At 49.2% G+C, this 21,874-nt stretch overlaps 8 protein-coding genes across 8 annotated transcripts; 3 read left to right on the top strand and 5 right to left on the bottom strand.

Moving 5' to 3' along the window:
- Positions 1-1,834: 1,834 nt before the first annotated feature.
- BO79DRAFT_144015 (uncharacterized protein) lies at positions 1,835-3,022 on the top strand (the record flags this gene model as incomplete). Its single annotated transcript, XM_025678364.1, has 1 exon — positions 1,835-3,022. The coding sequence occupies one exon, from the start codon at positions 1,835-1,837 to the stop codon at positions 3,020-3,022; it is 1,188 nt and encodes a 395-aa protein (XP_025541027.1).
- Positions 3,023-4,941: 1,919 nt separating this feature from the next.
- Positions 4,942-6,930, bottom strand: BO79DRAFT_216362 (uncharacterized protein; the record flags this gene model as incomplete). Its single annotated transcript, XM_025683315.1, has 2 exons — positions 4,942-6,736; positions 6,809-6,930. 2 exons carry the CDS (start codon positions 6,928-6,930, stop codon positions 4,942-4,944), a joined length of 1,917 nt encoding a protein of 638 aa, XP_025541026.1.
- Positions 6,931-10,091: 3,161 nt separating this feature from the next.
- BO79DRAFT_227130 (terpenoid synthase) lies at positions 10,092-11,578 on the bottom strand (the record flags this gene model as incomplete). The annotated part of the gene is made up of 9 exons (XM_025683857.1): positions 10,092-10,161; positions 10,214-10,437; positions 10,492-10,525; positions 10,573-10,634; positions 10,707-10,821; positions 10,923-11,121; positions 11,179-11,197; positions 11,247-11,370; positions 11,430-11,578. The coding sequence occupies 9 exons, from the start codon at positions 11,576-11,578 to the stop codon at positions 10,092-10,094; spliced, it is 996 nt and encodes a 331-aa protein (XP_025541025.1).
- An 849-nt stretch (positions 11,579-12,427) lies between these two features.
- On the top strand, positions 12,428-14,179 carry BO79DRAFT_227129 (uncharacterized protein; the record flags this gene model as incomplete). Its single annotated transcript, XM_025683856.1, has 4 exons — positions 12,428-13,141; positions 13,237-13,312; positions 13,369-13,661; positions 13,796-14,179. 4 exons carry the CDS (start codon positions 12,428-12,430, stop codon positions 14,177-14,179), a joined length of 1,467 nt encoding a protein of 488 aa, XP_025541024.1.
- A 277-nt stretch (positions 14,180-14,456) lies between these two features.
- Positions 14,457-15,257, bottom strand: BO79DRAFT_227128 (SDR family NAD(P)-dependent oxidoreductase; the record flags this gene model as incomplete). Its single annotated transcript, XM_025683855.1, has 4 exons — positions 14,457-14,631; positions 14,695-14,775; positions 14,818-15,109; positions 15,173-15,257. The coding sequence occupies 4 exons, from the start codon at positions 15,255-15,257 to the stop codon at positions 14,457-14,459; spliced, it is 633 nt and encodes a 210-aa protein (XP_025541023.1).
- Positions 15,258-16,049: 792 nt separating this feature from the next.
- BO79DRAFT_170843 (MDR family MFS transporter) lies at positions 16,050-17,903 on the bottom strand. The gene is made up of 2 exons (XM_025679546.1): positions 17,432-17,903; positions 16,050-17,366 (listed from the first exon to the last, which is right to left on the bottom strand). Exons 1-2 carry the CDS (start codon positions 17,810-17,812, stop codon positions 16,110-16,112), a joined length of 1,638 nt encoding a protein of 545 aa, XP_025541022.1. The 5' UTR covers positions 17,813-17,903; the 3' UTR covers positions 16,050-16,109.
- A 541-nt stretch (positions 17,904-18,444) lies between these two features.
- BO79DRAFT_244566 (uncharacterized protein) lies at positions 18,445-19,820 on the bottom strand. The gene is made up of 3 exons (XM_025685383.1): positions 19,533-19,820; positions 19,411-19,467; positions 18,445-19,326 (listed from the first exon to the last, which is right to left on the bottom strand). The coding sequence occupies exons 1-3, from the start codon at positions 19,788-19,790 to the stop codon at positions 18,514-18,516; spliced, it is 1,128 nt and encodes a 375-aa protein (XP_025541021.1). The 5' UTR covers positions 19,791-19,820; the 3' UTR covers positions 18,445-18,513.
- Positions 19,821-20,335: 515 nt separating this feature from the next.
- Positions 20,336-21,486, top strand: BO79DRAFT_236856 (zinc-binding alcohol dehydrogenase family protein; the record flags this gene model as incomplete). The annotated part of the gene is made up of 1 exon (XM_025684627.1): positions 20,336-21,486. Exon 1 carries the CDS (start codon positions 20,404-20,406, stop codon positions 21,484-21,486), a length of 1,083 nt encoding a protein of 360 aa, XP_025541020.1. The 5' UTR covers positions 20,336-20,403.
- Positions 21,487-21,874: the final 388 nt, after the last annotated feature.

Below are 21,874 nucleotides of genomic sequence, written 5' to 3'. Positions count from 1 at the left end.
ATTGGTTGTGATTGTGGTGGTGGTGTAGTTCGTTGGTTGTTGTTGTTGTTGTTGTTGTTGATGGTGGTGGTGGAAGTGGTGTGGTTGGTGGGATGAGAAATAGAGTGCTGACGGGCGTTTGGGCTGATATGAAGATCAGATTATAGCTCGTGAGGGGTAGGGGTATTTTAGTAGTTTTAGAGGATGATGATGTTATATAGGGTTCCAGTGTCTGATTTGTAATGAGGTCATGGACATTAGTCATCGACTCCACTGGGGGTGTTGTTGATCTGGGTGTGCTTTGTTATGCGGTGGATGTTATGGATAGAAGTACAGTGTCATTGAGCTGGTGGCCAAGAGGGAGCTGTAGGGAGTATGAGCATATCTGCATGCCACGAAATGCAAATGTGTCGTGTACTTCTTTTGTAGAACTCAGTGTCATGACTGCTGAATTGCAACATTTATGAGCCGAAGCGTAACCAGCACGTTGGAATGAGGGTTCAATGCATGCAATCATTTTAAACAGCCATTCTAGCAATGCATTTCTAGTACTTTCCATCATGTACGGATCTCTTGCTAAGTGGTGAGTGACGCCTGTGCCGGGGTGTTCTAGTCTTGCGTCGGGATCTACGGCAAGGAGCTGCAGTCAGATAGCATCTTTCCTCTCTTGTTTTGACTTGATCGCATACTTATAAACCATGCATCCCAACCTGGCCAGTACAACAGTAGCATAGTATTAATATCAAACTAAAAGCAATTAACTCAAGGGGGATTGGAATGCCGTTCCACTACTTAGTAGTAGTTGTTGTCTCCAAGTGTGGCCCTAGGTTATGAAGTCAGGGTTACTTAGTACTAGCTGGAAATATATAAAGTACTATTGCGATAGTACTATCACTTCATCCAGATAGTTAGTTATCATGATCTCTATTAGTCAGCTAGTACTATTGCAAAGCCAGCCTGTAGCCCAAGTCCGGAATACTGTATCAGCGAAATCAGTAGAAGAAGGGGTCAATATAATCAACAGGATCGATGATACTGGGATAATGATATGGAATATGAATCGATCTTTGACAAGCTTTCTCGGCCGATTCCTCTCTTGGCAGGTGTGACTTGACGTGGAAGCTTAGCCGGTAACTTAAGTCATATGAAGGAAGTTGGAATATTTTACCGCTAACCTAATCCGGAATGCCTGGCCCTAGGCCCATTTACATCCTTTACCTAAATGAGCTATCCTGTGAACATCGCCCCTTTGAGATGCAGATCGACGTACTCGCAACGTTCCAATAAAATGCATTCCTTTGATACTATGTTGACTTTTGGGAAATGGAATGTGAGGGAGTCGGCTGGGCCAAAGAAACAGAAAATTCGTCTGTCATTGTCTGCTAGTTGCTGATACTTACAAGATGCTTGCTCTTTGATTGTATGTTAAGTTATTTATAAGCTGGAAGCAGTGCTTTATAAAATCGAGAATATCTACTATTATACAGATTACGGCTTCATAACCTAAATCGGTCAACAGTACTGTAGGTTAATGGTGGTTAAGTAGAACTGCATTGATCGACACGGTCGAAATGCCAGTGGATGGAGCACCAGGCAGCCATGACATTCAAGCCTGCAGATGAGAGGTTACATCCACTTAGGCATTACCCATCAGGATATGACAAGTGTAGCAGACAAAATCACGCGGCGCATACTTATTATCATAACACTGGATCTCTTTGATACTTGACACATACAAATACCTACTAGCGAACAGCACTTGGACATCAAATATTCTTAGTTTCCTTGAACATTTATCTTTCGCTCCGAGGAGATCGGTATTCCAGCACATACATACGGCAAGCCACTGAAGATGATGACTGCAACAATCTGCCAATTGCTACAAGTCATACTATATGCTACTGTAGCAGCTAGTTCTTTGAGCAACACGCAAATCCCTCTTGCGAATGGCCTTTCAACTGATATCATCACCGGAGTATACGGAGAAGATCCAGAGATCAGAATTCTGAGCGATGATGGCCAGATCAATTGGAAGCTCAGCGTCAACGACATCCTCGAGGGACAGCCCAATCTAGTACCCTGGCTTAGAGACTGTCTGTCCAATGGAAGTGCGGTCACGGAAATGAAACAGATATCAGATGGGACTAAGATAGCTGCCCTAATTGGCGAGGCAGCAGTGGTCATTAACTACATGCCTGAAAATTCGGAAGAGGATAAAAAGGTCGTTTACGGAGTCTGCGTCAACATTCCGAACCTCAGCAACTGCCATACTTTGGAAGCTCTTCCAGATGATACACTTGCTATTGCCACTAGCGGCCAACGTCAAAGCGATGGCATTTGGTTGTATGATGCCGGAAGGGGCTTAGTTCCTGATGGAAGCCCAGAGCCATTCCAGAAAGTAGGCTGCCATCCAACAATCCACGGGATGGTATGGGATGACGAAAAGGGAATTCTGTGGGCAGCTGGAACCGACAAGGCTGCGGACGGAAGCGATTGCCGTGCTTACGGTCTTCTGAATGGGTACCAGTGGAGTAAGGAACACCACTACCTCGATAAAGACCCGGTTAATAGCTACCGCATGCCAACCACTGCTCAGTGTTTCACCGAGTGGCCAAGCGATAATCCGAATAGCAAGTACTGGGATGGACCGCACGATGTCGCCCCTGTACCTAATGAGCGCAAACTTCTTGTATCAACTGAGTTGGATATTCACGAGTTCGACTTCGATTCCGAGAGGTTCACCGCAGGCGAAGCTGTTGAGGCGACGTACCTGAAAGGATACGTCCCTTTAGGGAACAGAACAGGTACTAATAAGTCTGGCCAGCCAGAGTATCTGCCGCGGTCGGACCTGAAGAGCGTAAGCTTGGCCGAGGATGACCGCGTAGTATACAATCAGGCAATCTGGGCAACTACATTCAGCAGCAGACTGATCAACGTGCTTGAGAATGGGAACCATAGGGGTATTGATGTGGATGGGAGCATTTACAAGGCTCGTTGGCTCGACAGTACTCCTGGATGGAGGAGAGCAGAATGGTCACTGTAAGCATTTGTGGGCTGGCTGGACAATCACTCAGCCGTGAGAATCTGATGTTACCCCGGATTGCTTGGTTTGAAGGCCGAGGAAGGTAATGGCATGGAACCAAGTACCTTAATTAGCACTGAAGCTTCTCAATAGCAACTAAGTATGCTGCAATTCCAGTCTGTATTCACACCCCCTGCATAACTGGACATTGAAGTCACTTGACAACATACGAATCCGGCCTGGTGCCATGCAAATAATGGAGTGAACCGTTATAGCCTGCCAAATAGAAAATCAGTCTGTGCATAAGCAATGTTACCCCCTGATTCGAGGAATTTACTGGTGGCTGGCTGTGGTAGGGGGTATTTTCCGCGGGATTATGGTTGTGTAACGCTAATGTCCAAGCATCACAATGCAACATTCTACTAAGCAGATCTTGTAATACCTACACCAAAGAGTTTCCGATGCAACTCTCCTTGCAATCCAAAATAGACCACCCTGTTGGATTATGTAGTAGTCCATATAAACACTTATATAAAGTCCCTTCCGAGCACCTGGGACTCTCATTTTTAAATCAGTTCTATAACATCCCTATACCAGACCGTCAATCTATTTATTAACCAAAACAAACTCTCGGAATACAAAATGAAGTCCAGTATCCTCTTCATGCTACCAGTCGCCCCTGCCGTGCTTGGGATGGCATGCTCAACTCGCACAAGATATTACTGTGGACACACTCTTCTGACGATGGGTATGTTGCTACACGCATAGCGCCTTTGAGAGATCATTGGGACATCAAGTCTGATATAATGTAGGAGATTGGTTGCCCGATATTGAGACTGCTCTGGCAAATGCCGGCGTTGAACAGACAGAGCATGCTATTGAAGACTCTATATTTACGTGTGTCGACGATTATGCCATAATATACAGTTCAGCATGCACCTACAGCTGTATCGAAACTGGAGCGGGAAGTCCAGACTACTGCGCACCTGGAAGTGACGTCGATTCTAGCAGTTGATCGCAAGAATTGGGACACGAGGGAAAATGGAGAACTTGTTTTCTAGAGTCCCTCGTTTTCTGGATTGGTACCGATTTCTCGGCATGGGTTTTTTCCTATATGCCTGATAGGTTTTCCCTATGTCTTTGTGCAAATGCAGAGAATCGCTGCCAAGTTTAATTGATTATTTGTTTCTATACTTCTTCGTATAAGATGTATCTTCTTAAGTCATCCGTGCCGGCCGCGGCGGTAAGCGCTACGTAAGGTTACTGCACATAAAATTTAACCTAGGGGATCAACTGTGACTGACTATGATACACTGTCACTGCATTGGCCTGATGATACTGCATTTAGAGGTTTACCCTGCGACTAGAATTGGTCAGACAGCCCAGTCAAATGGAGTTTGATTCTGAACCTGACCCTGACTTAAGGCAGGAATACGTAAGGCCATCGGGCCATAGGTTAGACGCTGGAGAATTTGGGTACAGGCCCTATCCACTCACCCGATGGAGCCACCCAGCTATGCAGAGGAAATCTAGGCATGAAGCATCTAGGACGCAGTGAGTGGTTAAAGAACGAATTTCAACGATTGTTTGACCTACGGGCCACGGGTCAATTTGCTATGGCATCTGTTTACATTTACCACGTGTTATGTGTTCCGTTGTGGTAAGGGCTCTTGTTATACGACCAGTGTTGTGTTAACTTTTGCCAAGGGTGGATTAGACATGTGGGATACGGTATTTTGGTTCTTGCTTCAGGCAGTGAAGTACATGCATTGCTATCGTCTTACAAGAAGGATCGAATATAGGCCAAATATTATGAACTATATAAGACTTCTCAAACACCCTCTCTTTACTTCGAAAAAGCTAGAGCCTAACATTTAGCTCCAAGTAGTGTCCGACAAGTCCTTGCGTGCCCTATCACAGTTGGACAATCCAGCATGAGTCTAGCAGAGATCAGCCACTCCTGAAGCCCACAGCGCACCACACTCCCACATTACGATAGCCAGATCCCACATCTCGAGGATCTTCTGATCCTGAGGGTAAGCCAACTGGGCAGCGAGGGTAGCTCCGACATATTCATTCTCAGAGGGTAGGGTATCACCGCCCCTGACGTATGCGAGAACAGGCTTGACGAGAAGGTCAATGACAGCACGAGTCTCCGGCAAGGGATCAGAGGCAATGAGGGCCTCAAGACGGGCTTCGGCGTTGGCAAGGGCACGCTCACCGCGCTCGACCTTGGTGCCATTTGCTCGGAAGTGCTCCAAGGGAGGTCGCTCGTCAGGGACAATCGGAACGATGCCTGCATCGACAGGGAGATCAGTGCGACTGAGGAGAGTGACAGGGCGGTGGCGGCAGTTGGAGAGTTGCCACCAGTGGGTGAAGAGAAGGCAATTAGCTGCTGGGTTGTAGGGGTCGTTCTCCCGGTACCAGATCATAGCGCCTGTTATGCGGGCGTAAACCTCGGCCAAGGGGGCTTCCTCCAGGGATCCTCGTGTCAGCGAAGGGATGATGTTGCTGACTTCACCGCATGCTACATCGGCTCCGAGATCGATCCAGTCGTGTGCGACACAACCCAGACCGGCGATGGCGGCCATGTGCTCGCTACCACCTCCATCATAGTAGACGTGACAGAAGACTGCGTCAGCCAACTTGTACCGGGCCAGGCGGGCAAGATCGTCCCACACAACAATGGTAGGACGATGGGAGTCCTCAATGACGGTCTTCTGGCGCAGACAGGAGTAATTGCAGCCCTTGACGAGGCTGATGTCGGTAATGTGCGGGCCGGCATAGGCGGACTTTTCAGCAGCAGCTGCTGCATCGGCGAAAGCAATAGTGAGTTTGTCTGCCATGGCAGCGCTGTGGACACCAATGGAGTAATCCATGACAAAAGATGCGTTCATGGTTGACCACAAACCAGAGATGGAACCGCCGTAGACACCACGGTTGTAACCACTTGTCATGGCAAACACACTGGTGTTGAGGATGGGGCCCTGGCAGTCCTCCCCGGCGAACAGGTTGACTGCGGTTGGATCAGATGCGACAGCCACACCACTCAGCTTGGGTGCGAGGGGCTTGCGGGCAGAGCACCAGCTGGGCATGTCGACAGGTCGCACCTCGGCAAACTCGACGCGCTCAGGGGTGCCGGTCGCGATCATTCTGTCGCGGGCCTCCAAAAGAGTCGAGGCGTCTGCGAGCAAACCAGCGGCACAATCAACGGCATCTGCAACACGTGCGTTGCGCATCCAAGAGACACTGGAGACAGCAGCCAGAACACCGTCCGTTCGAGGTGTATCCTGGCGGCGTGCCATTTTAACGGTTGTCGTGAGGGTGTCGGTTTCAGCGTCGTATTGCTGAGAGAACTTGCTTGCTTCGGGCTCGGCAGGGCCGATACCGTGAGATTTGAGTGACCAGGCGTGAGCTCCCCTAGGGGAGTCCATGTTCACTCCCTCGGCCGCGACCTGGGCTGTACCCCAGGTAGAGGTAAGCCGGACGGTAGCATCAGGGTCAGTAGCTGAGAGCTCGCCCGTGCGGTCAGCCCAGTGGGAGAAGACAGGAAGATAATCAACAGCAGGCGAGTGACTGAGACCACCGGTGACAACCAGGTCCGGTACCAGGTCAGAAATGGGCTGCTTGGGGTTCCTGACTGGCATACGCTGCTTGATCTCCTCGGACCGTGCGCGGAACTCGTCGATATTGGCCTGGCTCTGGATGGCAGGCTCGCGCAACCGCATGCCCAAGCTAGTGGGCTTAATGGCAACGCTTTAGGTTCCTGGTCTCAAGGGAGAGGTATTGGCAAGGTTGGAGACGAACTCGTTGACATCCCGACAGGACATGCGCTCGAAGAAGAGAGGTTGGTCCTCAGCTCGAGGGTCGACGAGACTACCCTTACGAGCAATGTCGGGGAGGTCATTTGTTCGCGCAATGTATCCCATGTTGGGAAAGGAATGCTTGAGAGATGAAATGGTCCCTTGGCAGCAAGGGTAGGGCAAGGAAAGATGGAAAAAGAGATCACAGAAAAAAGGAAGACGGAGATATTGTCCCCTCAAAGATTAACAAGATAATGACTTTTCTTGAAGCTAGATATCCCTGAGATGTCTGGGTTGATTACTTTCATGGCTACACCGATGGTTGGACTCATTTATAGATTGAAGGAGGCTCGCCAAACACAGGACACAGCCGATTCAACCGTTCAGCCCAGACACGGGCCAGCCTGTGAGCCGTGATTCAAGAGCCGCTTCAGCCAGCCACCAGTACCCTAAGACAAGCAGGTCAAGCATAAGTGTTAACTTTAATTAATGACAGACTTCATGGATCGTTCTGCTGGGGTTATTTCGATTAATCTCTGGTCAACAACAAACCCCATATACTAAACATTGTGCTATTGAATCGCCACTCTACAGAATGAAAAAGAAAAAAAGAAAAAAAAAATGAAATAAATAAATAAATAGATAAATCAAAATAAAAAAAGGAAGATATACCAAAATCATGTCAACATTATCTCCCTACAAGAGATGTATGGGGCACCGCGTGTAACCCTTCTCCACCACGGTGTTTCCGATCGAACAAAATACCTCGGGAACTTCTTCCTTGATTCGGGGAGCTGCATCCAAAAGACTGACAAGTGCATAACTCCATCCGTAATGTGCTGGCATGTTGCAATCACCACCCACTTTGACAGACTGAGCATAGCGCTCCAACACTTGAAACCGCAACGCCACTCTACAGTCTTTGCCCCTCTTCTGCAGGCTGTCATGATTCTATCCCTGATCGCCCCCACAGTCCCTAATACCTAGAACGAAGCCGCCTATAGTGGGTATGAGCAAGTCCTTGTGCTCCACTTATCAGACCACTTAGAAACTTGGATCTCGATTGGAATGTGTCCATAATATTGCCTACTCACCTCGCTGTCTCGTCTGTATTGGCTTTTTGGCACAGCCCCCCTCCCTTCTCATCGCCCTGCAGGGCAAGATTTCCCCACTCCATCCTCCTTGAGTAGATCTGCAGTAATTACAGTTGTCTCTGAAGTGCCCCCCTTCCACACTGCATGGTCCAGGCGCTTCTGCAAATGAAAACTCTGCTGAGCATTGTAGGAGATTATCAAGTCGTCTGTATAGCCTGTCACAGGTGTCTCGTTCACGCCACTCAAAGCTGAAGCTGAAAAAGACCCACCAGCTGAAAAGGAACTAGAAGTTGGGGTATGCAAGCCGTGCAACTCTTTGACATATCACATTTTTTACCCTCTCTCCCTTTTCGGACTTTTTCTGAACATGAATCAGCTTCGTGTTGTGCTCTACACCGGAAATCGGCCAAGGGCTTATCGTAGACAATATCCCCCCTAGCTATCAAACCAGTCGTATGCTTCAGACAAGAAGAAATTCGCCACCTAATCTGACCATTACACAACATTACCTGGCTAGATTCAAGTTGCAACTGATTCTGCGATGATCAAGCCATGTCCTCATACACCCCACCCTTGAAAACGTTGAGGGATATAATCGTGCCAAAACCAGTGGACGGGTTTCAAAACCGCCCTAACCGCAGACCAAGTACGCCCGGTCTCTGTTCTCGGGCGAGATACAAATCAGTCTAGCTCACAACTTTGGTCGTCTTTACGATACACTCGTCCTACTTGCAATCATGTTTTCAGCATACGTATGCTCCTCGGCGTTCTGCTTTCTGGCGCCTACACCAGTCCTTTGCTTTACCGGTCTTTTGATCATCATCCTGATGTCACTCTTTTTTCGATTTGTTCTCAGGACTGAAAAGGTCGAAAACATTCCCAGCGATGCGATAATGAGCCGGCGACGTATTCGCTACGGACACGCCAATCACACTAGCTGGGCTTCATGAGGGGCTTAGGTGGCTACTCACGTATTCCAAATAGTACGTAATTTGCTTCCCTTCAGTAGTATCATTGAGTCTGTTATAGCTGGCAAGTTGAGTGGACTAATTTAGTCCTAGGATATTGACGAACCGCACAAGTCTACGACATCGCTCACCTCTGTTTGTTCAGACCATAGGGGCTTTCCTTAATAGTCACGAAGTTTTATACATCACGATTAAAGGTAGCTGTTGTGTTAGCTCTTGTTTTCTTTATTATACCGTTGTTCAAGTCAAGTCGAAGCGCAATCTTAACATATTCATTCCCAGCCCTTCCTCGTATACACTGCCGAATCGTACACCCTCCTTATCAAATACCCATAGTATCAGCTCGTACTTTTCCACAGTAAGAGTCTATTTCGATTCATTAACATAAGCAAAATTGTATCATACATAAAATCCCAGTACATTATTTCAGCGTAGTCCATTCCAGTTCGTTCATTCAGGTTGGAGGCCTTAACCACGACATGACTTAGATCCACGAATCAGCTTGCAAGGGATGCTACATCCGACAGATAGATCTGCACCACTAGACCACTGGACTGTCAGCCTCTTAAAATCTAATAGTCGCGCCTGTTACACATCTCAATGTAGGGAGCACATTGAGTATAATGCCATCGCTCGCAGTCTGTTGTCAATTCAAGGTTATGTCCGATTGACCCTTCACGCAGCCGCAAGTTTTGTTGGGATTGTGGAACTGTTCTCCGGCTGAACTTCCCTTGTGTGATGGCACTGCATGCATGTGTGATGAATGACGCATGGCAGTGCTGCATAATGCATGTATGTCCCACCACGGTCATTCGTCGGGTTGATGTTAATCAGACTGCGCCACAACACCCCCCCCCACCCCCCAACCTCCGCGGAACCTGTTATCCCTTGCGCGTTGGAAGTTGGGGAGTGTTCGTGGTGATTATATTTAGGTGATCTAATTCATCACTATGAAAAGGAGGTTTCAGAACAAGAACTGTACCTCAGAACTGAGTTTTTTCCATGCTCGGTAAGTCCGAAAAGAATTTTGTCATCTTACTGCAGATAAACTCTATGTAGATTCCTCTCTAAAGGTGTGCTGTAAAGGTTGACGTGCATCTTGACTCAGGTGATGATCGTTAAGGGTCTGACGCCTGACCTTTGTTCGCGAAGTAGCAGATAAAGAAGATGCAAGAATTCTGATTGCTAATGAAAGTCAACTACCAACGGGAAAGGTGTTTCCCCCCTATAATTCAAAATGTATGGTATGGTCTTCATTCGCCTCGCCCGCTGTGAAATATCGCTCCCCGGTGTAGCTAGCAGTAATCAGTAGAATGCAACATTTATCAGCAAAGATATGTGAATTACCTCCAATGAGTGAGCCCCATGACAATGTTTCTGCATCCTTCAATGAAAATATCCGCAACAGCGCGGTGTCTTCCCTTGGCAGTCTGCCGCATATCATCAGCCACTTCATAGAAGCCCTTTGCTGATTCCTGAGCCAGCATGAAGGCCACTTTCATTGCCTGGTTGGCTCTCAGGTTTTCGTTCAGCATGATTATCGGAACGAGGTTCTCGACTTGTCCATCTTCCTATTACACAATGTTAGCTGTTTGTAACACCACATATTGACAGTACCTATATACCGCTTCCTTTCTCATCGAAAACATATCATTTTGCCTGTTGAAGTTTAGCAAAGGACTAATGCGATACTTGTCTGGACTCACGTGTGGACAAGGTACGAGGTATGTTTTCGGAGTAATCTCAAGTTCGTGTCGTCTAGATCTCGCTCCGAGATATCAAAGCCATAGATAAAACCACGCAAATGTCAGCCCCTACTCGACACAAGATTTATGTAGACATACGGAATGGTAGCAATAACAGGATGAACACCAGCCGTGCGATCCCGTCGACACCAGTACTGCTGTAACGAGGGAATTTTATCATCCGAATAGATCGAATCCACGTAATCAACACTCGACACATAGTCTATCATCGCTGCTAACAGAACTTTGCGCGTCACTGGTTTGGTGACAGTCAGTATAAGACGAAAAGCAATTGGGGAGGGGCCCAAAACGTTCTTTTTGAGCACACCTGGCGGACATGTTCTGCTATCTCGTCCCAGCAGTTTAGCGCATTCTGGAGTTCTTCAGAGTAATCAGATAGGTCTGGATACTCTGCTTCATGGCAGAGGACATGCCTGAAATACTCAACACTAGTGTGCTTGAACCTCGTGATAGTCTCTGGGTCGTGGGTAAGAGAACCACAGTCGAATACTTCATAGGTGTTTCAACTCAGTATAGCGCTGGGGCATAGCAGACGGGAATCCATACAATCATCCCATATGAAGTACTTAGATCATCGTCAGTCCAGTGTCGAGCACATTGAAAGGCACACTTGCCCAAGTAAACCACTTCGCCACCGTACAGAGCCTTTCAAAGGAAGACCTTGCGCACATAATCGCCGCAAATGTTGTGAAATCTGCTTCCTGGAGCTTCCGACGAATATCTGGGTTCTTAACAACGCTTTTCTTGGTATAAGTGTGGAATTTACTTGTCCTCAGAATTATGAAGCACCGACGCACCGTTTAATCCACGGATCAGTAGATTCATCTCGAGCTCTCGCATATTCGGGGTGCAACTTGGGAGTCCAGTCCGGGAATAAGGAGTAAAGATTTGGTAGAACAGCACGTTGTCCTTTGAGTGATTGACAAAGCTCTTGGCGTCGCTCCATGGTGAACTGCTTATTCTACTTGACTTAGCATTCGATAGTTGTTTATGCGAAATACGTTTAGTATTTAAAATTCTAAATATTATGCAGGACTACCGATGTTATGTATTTGGAGGTATTAAGGGACCCATACCCAACTACCTACTGCAAAAGTCGCAGCTCTGGTGGGAGTGATAATACATCAGCCAACAGCATTCTTTCCTCAGTATGTACTGATTCTGCTATCTGTATTATTTAGCACATGCCCCTTGAACTTAAGCTTTCAGATCTGCGCTCTGTCTTAGATGAGAGATAAGGTCATGACTGTCCACACCGATCTAAAGCGCGGTTACACAGCGTAAATGCATCTACCCCTTGTTTCCTTGAGCCCGGCGTCCAGCCAATCTAGCTTTGCAGAACGCTCGTATCCTAAGTCACTGGGTTTGAAAATCGTCATCGTTTACAATAGCCGCAGTTCATTTCGGCGTCGTGTGACCGTGAGGCCTTCATACCTTGCAGACCACATCAGAGCGGTCAGGAGTTCGCAACACGTAGCCAAGGGATCACATCGATCGTGACTGCCGTATGAGAGCAATAAATGGGCACAAGATTCAAGACCTGAGTGAAGCCATATCATAACATTCAGAAGTACAACATTCCGTGAAAGTTTATCAACAAAATACTATTTTTGTTCTCCTTATCTTTGCCGATTTCGGTGTATCCCTTACTGTTAACCTTTCTAACGAGCTTCTGACTGAAGCCCAGTATGAGCTCCTCTATACTAGTTCAATGTGCCAAAGACCTCGTTGCCAAGGTCGCCTCTGATTCAAAGTCACAATATGGATTGTCCTCTATGGCACTGCATGGCTCGCTATGGTCGAGAAGAAGAAGGATGAGGGGTACGAATGGGTCTTCCCAACCAGCTTCGAGTACCTCCTCCGAGGACAAACGGATGATGGTGGCTGGGATCCCCTCGAAGGTGTTACCAGAAGACACAGTGAATACCCCGAGAATATCTGGATCCAAGATTGTGTCGTCCATTCGTTGGCTGCCCTACTCGCATTATGTAGACGCGTCCGGCGTTCCTCATCTCATATTAAAGAACCGCTACCCAATGATATCCTGTTCAGACTGTTCCGCGCAAAGTCGTTTCTCGATGCCAAATTGCAGAAATGGCAACCAAACGAAGCCATCCATTTCACGGTTGAACTGATAGTTCCGGTTCTACTGCACCTTCTGAGTGAAGAGGGTGTGGATTTTGAATTTCCTGCAAAGGAGGACTTGCTGAGCAAGTATGCTGCAGCCACTAGCATTGACATTGACTGGCTATATCAGGGACCTTGTAGTATCCCATTGTTTTCGCTGGAAGGGTTCGCGAGGCAGCTTGATTGGAGCAAGCTGGGATGTCTCGTTACTTCTGCATGTATTACCGCCTCCCCGGCTTCTGCCGCTGCGTATTTGATATTTTCTCCTACGTGGAGTGATGAATGTGAGGCGTATCTTCGTCACATTGTGTCGCACGGCCAAGGGAAGGGAAATGGTGGGGTTGGGGGAGTATATCCTTTAGAACTCTTTGAACCTTGCTGGGTAAGTTCCGCCCAAGGAATAATCGGGTCACAGGAGTTGCTACTAAGTCATTTTTATATAGGTCCTGTCAACGTTGCTGGAGTGCGGCTTTACAGTCGACAATCTCACAAAATGTGCAAACTCTGCTCGAATCGATCAGTAAGTCTGTACAGAATGGTGTCACTGGTGTTAGTAGGTGTATCCCAGACCCTTGCCTTACCACTATAGTTAACTAACAGATATGAAAGATCACGCGTTTCTGCCTGACGCAGACGATACCTCACGAGCTTTGTTGGTTCTCAATATTAATGGCTATGAAGTTAGTTTCACAAGTCTCATTGAGCACTTTGAGTGTGATGATTGCTTCCTGACTTTCGATGACCGAATGCCCCAACGGGTGGTCAGCGTGAGTGTCAACGGAAATGTCCTAAACTGCCTGCTGTCTTCGTCCGATCCCAGATCTTCCACATCACAGATAGAGAAAATTGCCAAGTTTATGTGCACAAAATGGAGTAAGGAGAGGATGCTCAATGATCACTGGGTTTGTACTCTGGCATCAGTCCCTGGCAGTTTACCCTACATAATGCTGACTAGTTACACTAGAACTTCTCCGAGTATTACGGTATCATGCACATGGCTCATTCACTGGTTCCGGTCAGTGTCCTTTGAGAGCAGGGAAGTCTGCCTGGTCTCGCAGAAGATATCATCCAAGACCAGATCCCTCAATGTCTGCAAGAGATATTGGACCGTGTGATATGCGGACAGAACGACGATGGCTCCTGGGGCAACATGCACGGGGCCGAGCAGACAGCTTACGCAATCATTGCACTTGCCCAACTAGCGTCGCATGCTGCCATTGTCAGTGACTATAGCAAAGCCGACCTAGCTATTGCTAGGGGAAAGCAATTTCTGTTAGAGACCTGGACCATGGGCCAGAAGCCGGACAGGATCTGGACGGGGAAGGCCATGCATGGCATATCGTATGTGCATGATGCGCATGTGCTTGCTGCTTTGAGAATTAATCGGGCAAATTTGGCTGGAAAGCGAGGTTTCTTCTGAAGAAGTGTGTACAAACCCATCGTGGAAACAAAATCATTCGTTATTAGTACTTGAGGAAGTTGCTGTTTGAAAATGTCCCGGTTCATATCGTACAAAAATCCCATATCGGTTCGAGACACATAAGGCTTCTGCAATTGCTTTTTGAGACTGGCGAGTTTGGTCTAGGCAGGCTTTAGATAAACAAATAAAATTATGCAGCAGACTCTCAACAATCTCACATGCCCATACAAGCCACAAATATGATCCAGTCAATGATTACCGCACCCGTTACTGCAGTTCAGTACAAATAGCCCCCATCCACAGGGTATGTAGACCCCGTCATGAATGGGGCTTCCTGGCTGAGAAGAAAGGCGATCCCCCTCGCTACTTCTTCCGGTTTAGCAAGCCACTGCATATCCGACATCAAATTCTCGGGGATTTGATGCTCTTTGAATGCCTTCTCAGTAAGTGTTCTAAAGACCACCGCACTGGGGAGGTCAGTGAGACACTACAATTGGCAAAAGAGGACAACTTACGGTGCCACGCAATTCACCCTGATATTTTTCGGCGCCAAATGCTGAGCGATTCTCCGCGTCAATCCCACAACTCCATGTTTACTGACTGTCTATGCCAGCCCGACCCCTGCAACAGCTGTTAACCCTACGATACTCGAGACATTCACAATAGATGCGCCCTCAGAAGATGCTTTCCTGGCCTGCGCCTGGACACAATGCATTACCCCCGTCAAATTAGTCCCGATTATATGATCCCATTCTGCAGCGTCGAGAGGATCGCCCGATAATTGCTTTTCAGTGACTCCTGCAACGTTAGCTGCTCCGTATAAAGGACCCAGTTTGTCTGTGCTTTTTTTGATCCACGAGTCGACCTGTGCGGAATCGCGGACATCCAACGCTGTTGTTAGAATGTGTGACTTAGGGCTGTTCTCCGATTCTATAAGTGCCCTTGCTTTTCCAAGTCCTTCGGCGTTGATGTCTGCTAGTGATAGGGCTGCACCACGTTGGGCGAGTAATCGAGCGGCGGCTAGGCCGATCCCAGAGGCTGCGCCCGTTACGGCGACAAGTTTGCCAGCAAAAGACATGATAATAGATCAAAATATACCAGCCGGTAAGAGACTATCTGGCGATACATATGAACATCAAATCTAGCCCTGGCGCCTTTTCTTGTCGGAATTAACTTCCCAATTCTTAATTCCTATTAAAGGATCTTTCGAATTCGTTCCAACTCCTCTCGGCTGGGCGCCTGCTCACAATTTGTGGTGGTCCCCTTCACCCACATTCCGAGCAGCCCCTCGTCGTGACCGGGCCCTCCACAGCTTACCAACTCGCCAAGTGCGTCGTACGTTTAACCCCTTGATGTTGCAGAGAGTAATAGAATTAACAAAAGTAGAAACAAAACATACAACAGAAGGGATTCGCTGGTGGTCACCCACCCAACTACTAACCTCCCGGCGTGTGGCTTAAGTACGGCTGAGCGGACGGGAAGCCCTGTTTTCCACACCCTATGGTCGTATGTACTAGCCCAATATTATATGCAGATAATATAGAACGCATGCAAATATCTAAGTAATGAGGAAAGCCGAGGATCGCCGAGTTTCTTTGGTGTTGTTGGGTTATGGAGAAAGCTTCCATGTCATTAAAGAGTAGGAAGCAATGGAGGGATATCGAAAATAAGCGGGGTGGGCCACAGGGCAAGCAAATAATTCATTGTAGTCTCGTATCGCTTTGGGGTATCTGTCTTGTGTTTCCGGTGTCCGACTCTGAAGCGATGTGGTTCCATCATGGATAAGGGGGCCATACTTCATTTGATCGTCCACATTTAGAAGGCTTTTGCTCCTCGGGATAGCGGATATTATATATAGTATCATTTACATGTCATCTATCAGTGTAGCTCTAATACATTATGGCCATCATAGAATATAGCTACCACGTAACTACTTATTCGGTCCCTCCTCCACGACCCGTAAATCATCCTTCTCCTCCATCTGGTCCTTCTCCTTCAATCCGAATTCCGACTCCAGCGTCGTGCGCAACTCCACTTCCTTCTCTAACCAAGCAATAATGAACCCTAAGCCCGCAAACACGACCGAGATCTGCCACACGCGCTGCATCGCCCCGGTATACGCCTCGATAATCGCCGGCTGCACATCCTTAGGGAACGTAGACACAAAGTCCCCGGATGCCTGCTCGTACGCCCCGCTGGAGTTCAGAATGGATGCGATACGCGGATCTTTATCCAGTCCGGCTTCCGCTACGCGCGAGGCGAACTGATTATTGAAGATCGCAGCGGGGATAGCGACTCCCCACACAGACCCCAAAGAGCGCAGAAAGGCCCAGGTGGCAGTGGAGGCGGCGACATCTGTCTCAGCTAGTTCAGCCTGAGCGGCAGGGAGAGTGGAAGTGATAACGAAGCCGGATCCGATGCCTGCAAGGAGTTGGAAGCCGGTCCAAGCACCCGTGCTGGAGTTTTTGTCGAGGAGACTAAACAGGCCCATGCCAAGGGCCATAAAAACGAAGCCGGCGATTTGGATGGGCTTGTAGCGTCCGGTCTTCGTGAGGACTACGCCTGCGACAATGGCCGCAGGGACTGTGACGATGACGGTGGGGAGGAGTTGCACGCCGGAGCGGATGGGAGAGCTGCTCTTTACGCCTTGGAAGTAGACCGGCAGGAAGTAGATTGTCCAGTAAAGGAGCATGCCGTGGAGGAAGGTGAGGGTGAAGGCCGCCAGGGAGGTCCTATTGGCGAACAGGCGGAGTGGCATAGTGGGTTCGGGGCATAGCTTAGGGGTTGCTTGGATAGCCGGGAAAGCGACCAGAAGGCCGAGCAGGCCGAGGACTAATGGTACAACTACATGCCAGCTTGACCAGGAGTAGGTGGTACCGCCAAAGCTGAGTGCGATCAGGATGGCCACGACCGAAGCGATGAGCAGCCCGTTGCCAAGCCAGTCAATGCGCTTCAGCTTCTGGACCAGTGTGGTGTTCTTCTGATACTTCACCTGGAGGAAGAGAAGCATGAGGCCTATGGCCGCCCCTGCGATTGGCAGACTGATATAGAAAGACCAGCGCCAAGTGACATTCTCGGTGAAAGCGCCTCCGATAAACGGGCCAAGAGACGAGCCCACCGCGAAGACGACGAAGATGAGCGCCATGATCTGCCCCCGCTCGCGCAGCGGTACGAGGTCACAGACAACCTGCAGCGAATCAGAACAGGAGCAAAAAAAGCAAATAAGGGGATGTCAGGCTTCAGGAATCGTACAATATCAACCAGCATGTTGACTCCTCCCAGGCCCACTCCTTGCACAGTGCGTCCGGCAATAAGCATTCCGGAGGATGAAGCGCCCCCGCTGATTCCACTCCCAAGGGCAAAAAAGGCGACGGCGGAAATCAGCGGCCATCGTCGGCCCCAGACATCGGCGAGTTGGCCATAGAGAGGCTGGAAGGCCGTGCTGGAGAGGAAGAATGCATTGACAAACCAGATATACGACTCTCCGGCGTTCAGGTCCCGAGAAATGGTGGGAAGGGCCGTCGAGGTGACAGTGGACTCAACGGCCGTCAGGAGCGAGGTAACGGCGCAGCCCGCAATAATCAGCCAGAAGCGCCAGCCCCTCGAGGAGGAGGATGAGGGTTGTGCTTCCATGGCTGCGGGAGGATGAGGGAAGGATTGGGAGGCGCAGGCAAACCGTGAACCTTTAAAGCGCGCAGGAAGAAGAAGGCTGAACCAGGATGAGTAGAGATGGGAGTTGAGGTTTCAGCTGAAAGGTTGAACGGGAAAGGGGCTCTGAGCTCCGTTTACTCGGTCCAGATTCTGCCTCGATGCGACGTGTGTATTATACCGTCTGGTATGCACTGTTACCATACAGGTTTTATCAGAAGGAGAAAGGCTATCAGTCGATATTAATGTGTTGGTCTGGAAAATGGTGCCAGCGACACTCGCAGGACGCTAACCCTACAGACCCCGGCTGATAGGTGGGGATGCGCAGGGGATGCGAAGGATGACAACTGCCCAATGGGCCAATTGTCCGTTACTCGGGCCATTTACTAGCGTGGAATACGCAGTGAACAAAGAGAATCTCTGGACAATTTCAAAGAATCAACATGGTTCACATTCCTTCGCTTTGGTGAACTGTTGGAACATCTCACCTTCCTACTTCGGACTTCAGTAGCATCGGCATTGCTCTTCCGGTCTAGTAGTTAGTAGTAGTTGGTAGTGCTATGATAGACCAATGGGAATGCACTGAGAACGATCCGAGACAGGCTATCGATAATGCTAATTTATTTACATTTAGTACACGGAGTCCATGAAAATGAAGAGCTCTCTCAAGCGAAATTGCACGATAATCATGGCCGATGCTTATCCCTCCTGCCCTCCTCAAGCTCCAGCGATGGATCAGCAGAGTTCGTCCATGGGCCCGATTCCCCCTCGTCCCAAGAACTGTTAGTCAGCTCAGTCACACTATCGAGGCGCTGCGCATGTCTTTGCCCTTTGCCTTGAGCAACCCGACCGTTCGTCGACATCATATACCCATGTGGTTTGAACGGACGGCGGGATTTAGATACCGTGGTTGATTTCTGGACCACGCGCAGCAACGGCGCTGATGCAGGGATACACGCTGTCACCACACCCCAGCAGAGCTGCACACTGTTCCACATATAACTGTCCGTGTCATCCCAAGACAAATCTCCCCCATTCTCTAGCTTCCATGAATAATAGAAACGCACCGCGGAGATGGCTGTCACGAACGCACCCAACGAAAACGTGAATATCACCGCAGCCTTCTTGCGGCACGGCATCTGGAGATTCCAAAGAACAAATACTGGGACCAAGAGCATAACTACTTCGGAGAACAGATCGAGAAGTAGGGGAACGCCCAAATGCAAGCGCTGGGGCTCGCAGTGTCCGTGCAAGGGCTCCGGGGGTTCAAAGCCGAAGATGGGATATACGCGCAACCAGAACATTTGTGGTGGCACGCAGGCGCAAATAAAGGCGACGGTAGATCCGACACCTAGCCCCGTGCAGAAGACAAAGAGGGCCCAGATGGTGTAGCGTAGAGATCTTATGATGGAGTTGAAGGCGCGCTGGTAGAAGAAGAGGATGGAAAGCTTGTTGAACATGAGGGCTGCGGCTTGCAACACGGTCACCACATAACCCATCTATGTATGAAGAGAATAATTAGTTACATGACTAGACATCCTACCTAGGGCCGCAGCTAGGGAGAGTATGTTTTCAAAACTCACCTCGAAAATGAACGCTGTTCTCTCGGGGGGATGGGGATCCTCCTTCATAACCCAGTACTGCATGAACCCGTCAGCCCTACTCTCTGCTATGTTAGGCCATTTGGTTCTCGGGTATTGCTAACCTCATGACGACCTAGTCCATTCTTCACAGCAGCAATGGTGCAACTGGACACTGCCAGGGCTAGTATGGATGCAAATATGATAAGGATACTATCTGGTGTGAAGAGGCGGCGGATGGTGGCCTGGGCCACGAGGCGGACCACAGTAGCAAGCACACAGAAGAACATGCTAATGATGCATGCTGCCAGAACCTCGGGTCCCCGATTCTCACGGGAATGATTGCTCAGAAGCGCATCCATGGCGCTGGTATTGTTCGCCATACTGGTGGAAAGCAAGTCTCCTGTACAAAGTACACGCCAAAGAATCCTTTGGAGAAAGAAACGTGGTTGTGAGAAACTTTGGGAAATAAAACGACCTCTTTCGAGGTCCTTGATAGATTACCTATCAGCCTTCTTTCCTTCCCCTCATCCCGCTTGAGTAAGACTGCGTCTTACATGCATGCTACTGCATGGGGGCCACCGGCTCGCAACAGGTATGTACCTCTAAGAGAGCAGCAGGCGGCAGAGTCGTGTTGCATGTGGCTGGCCTTCTGCCCCAAGAACCGGTAGGTTTTCGCCCATAACATGCAATATACCCGTGGGGGCTGAATGCGCCGCTTGAGGAATGTGAGGGGTTGTCAGCGACTTCATTGCTTGATGACGTCGGGGCAGGCCCGGAGGGGTTCAGTTCTAGATAGCTGCAATGTTGCAAACTAATGTTCCATTCTCCAATAATGGAAGACGGCCAGATGCATTTGACAGTCCTCTGGGGGAATTAGGAGGCGTGACGAGGACCCGTCAGGATTGCAGGAATACGCAGTAAAGTTGGAGTGTATATAACCCAGCCGAGTTCCGACACTATTGCTGCATCATTAGGTGCCAAAAATTCATCACAATGCCTGCGATACCTACAACGCATAGTGCATTGGTGGTGCAGGGGCCCAACTCCCTCCGATGTGTGACCGACACCCCTGTGCCGTCCCTCGCAGGGGACCAGATCCTGGTGCAGACTAGGGCCGTTGCACTCAACCCGTCTGATTGGAAGATGCTCGACGCAGCAGCGGCCACCCCGGGCGCAATTAGTGGCAGCGACTTTGCTGGAGTCATCGTTGCATGTGGAGAAGCAGTGCAGAACATGTCAATCGGCGAACGTGTCTGCGGCTTTGTCTTTGGGGCCAGTCCTACAAGCCCGAACAATGGTGCCTTTGCAGATTATATCGTCGCTCACCCGAGTCTCTGCTTTCGAGTGCCTCCGACCATGACTTTTGAAGAGGCTGCTTCTGTGGGTATGGGTCTGATGACTGTAGGACTACTCTTTCGTTCGCTTGGCTTGCAGACAGAGATAAGCCTCAACCCTGATTCAACGAACACAAACAAGCCATTTGTCCTCGTATACGGAGGCTCAACAGCGACCGGCACGCTGGCCATTCAGATGCTTCGACTCCATGGCTACCAGCCGATCACGACGTGCTCACCGCGGCATTTCCCGCTCGTAAAGCAGCGGGGGGCCACGGCAGCCTTTGACTACGCCTCACGCACTTGCAAGGAAGACATTCGTGCTTACACGAAGGGTACGCTGGCGTTTGCTATGGACTGTATTGCCGACTCTCATGCCACAACGGTGTGCTATGGCGCTATTGGTGGGGATGGGGGCCGATATTGCGCATTAGACCAATATCCCCCTCGGCTGGAGGGTCGCCGGCAGGATATCCAACCAGAGTGGATTCACAGCGCCACTATTTTTGGGGAGGATGTCCAGCTAGCAGGGTCTTATCATCGCACTGCACGGCCTGAAGATCGCCAATTTGCTATTGAGTGGGTACGTCATTGCACCCACATTTTGGCACGGGGGGAATTGCAGACCCATCCACTGCAAGTGCAGAAAGGGGGTTTGCCGCGAATTGTTGGCGATTTGCCTCTGCTCCGGAGTAAGCAGATTTCGGGCCGCAAATTGGTCTATCCTGTGGGAAGCGCATAGGCGATACGGCGGTAAATACTCCGTCGAAGCACACCAGGGCAGAAGTGGAAGTTCGACCGAAGAATACGAGTGGTCATCAATGTCCAGTAATGTTTGTTGAGCACGTTTCTGTCTTGGCTGGCAAAGAAGGCGCAAAAGAGGTTTTGTGGTTTGCTGTTGGACGACACGCGTGACTGATCAGGGCGGTTTGATTTGTGCCTTAATCTGTTCCTTTAACATTATCACTTATGGTAACTGTTTACTTGGCTTGTGACTGGTTAATTAGATTTTCACAAGGATTCCGCAGAGCGAGAATAGCGAATCATGCCCCGAGCTAAGTGCTAGTGCTTACCTCTTTGGCGGCATCATCGAGCTAGGGCTGCAAGTTCTGGTGGGTTCGTAAGTCTAG

This window comes from Aspergillus costaricaensis (genome assembly GCF_003184835.1).
Source record: "Aspergillus costaricaensis CBS 115574 unplaced genomic scaffold BO79scaffold_11, whole genome shotgun sequence".
NCBI classification, from domain to species: domain Eukaryota; kingdom Fungi; phylum Ascomycota; class Eurotiomycetes; order Eurotiales; family Aspergillaceae; genus Aspergillus; species Aspergillus costaricensis.
Note: the sequence above shows the minus strand (reverse complement) of the source record. Positions and strands in the feature narration are given on the sequence as shown.

What these genes read in the sequence shown, in the direction of transcription:
- BO79DRAFT_170843 (XM_025679546.1), bottom strand. Translation starts at nt 17,812, where the DNA reads ATGGAAGCACAACCCTCATCCTCCTCCTCGAGGGGCTGGCGCTTCTGG. An exon ending in TCAACATGCTGGTTGATATT is followed by an intron (nt 17,367 to 17,431) that starts GTACGATTCCTG and finishes GATTCGCTGCAG; the next exon opens with GTTGTCTGTGACCTCGTACC.
- BO79DRAFT_244566 (XM_025685383.1), bottom strand. Translation starts at nt 19,790, where the DNA reads ATGGCGAACAATACCAGCGCCATGGATGCGCTTCTGAGCAATCATTCC. An exon ending in ATGGACTAGGTCGTCATGAG is followed by an intron (nt 19,468 to 19,532) that starts GTTAGCAATACC and finishes GGGTTCATGCAG; the next exon opens with TACTGGGTTATGAAGGAGGA. An exon ending in GAACAGCGTTCATTTTCGAG is followed by an intron (nt 19,327 to 19,410) that starts GTGAGTTTTGAA and finishes CTTCATACATAG; the next exon opens with ATGGGTTATGTGGTGACCGT.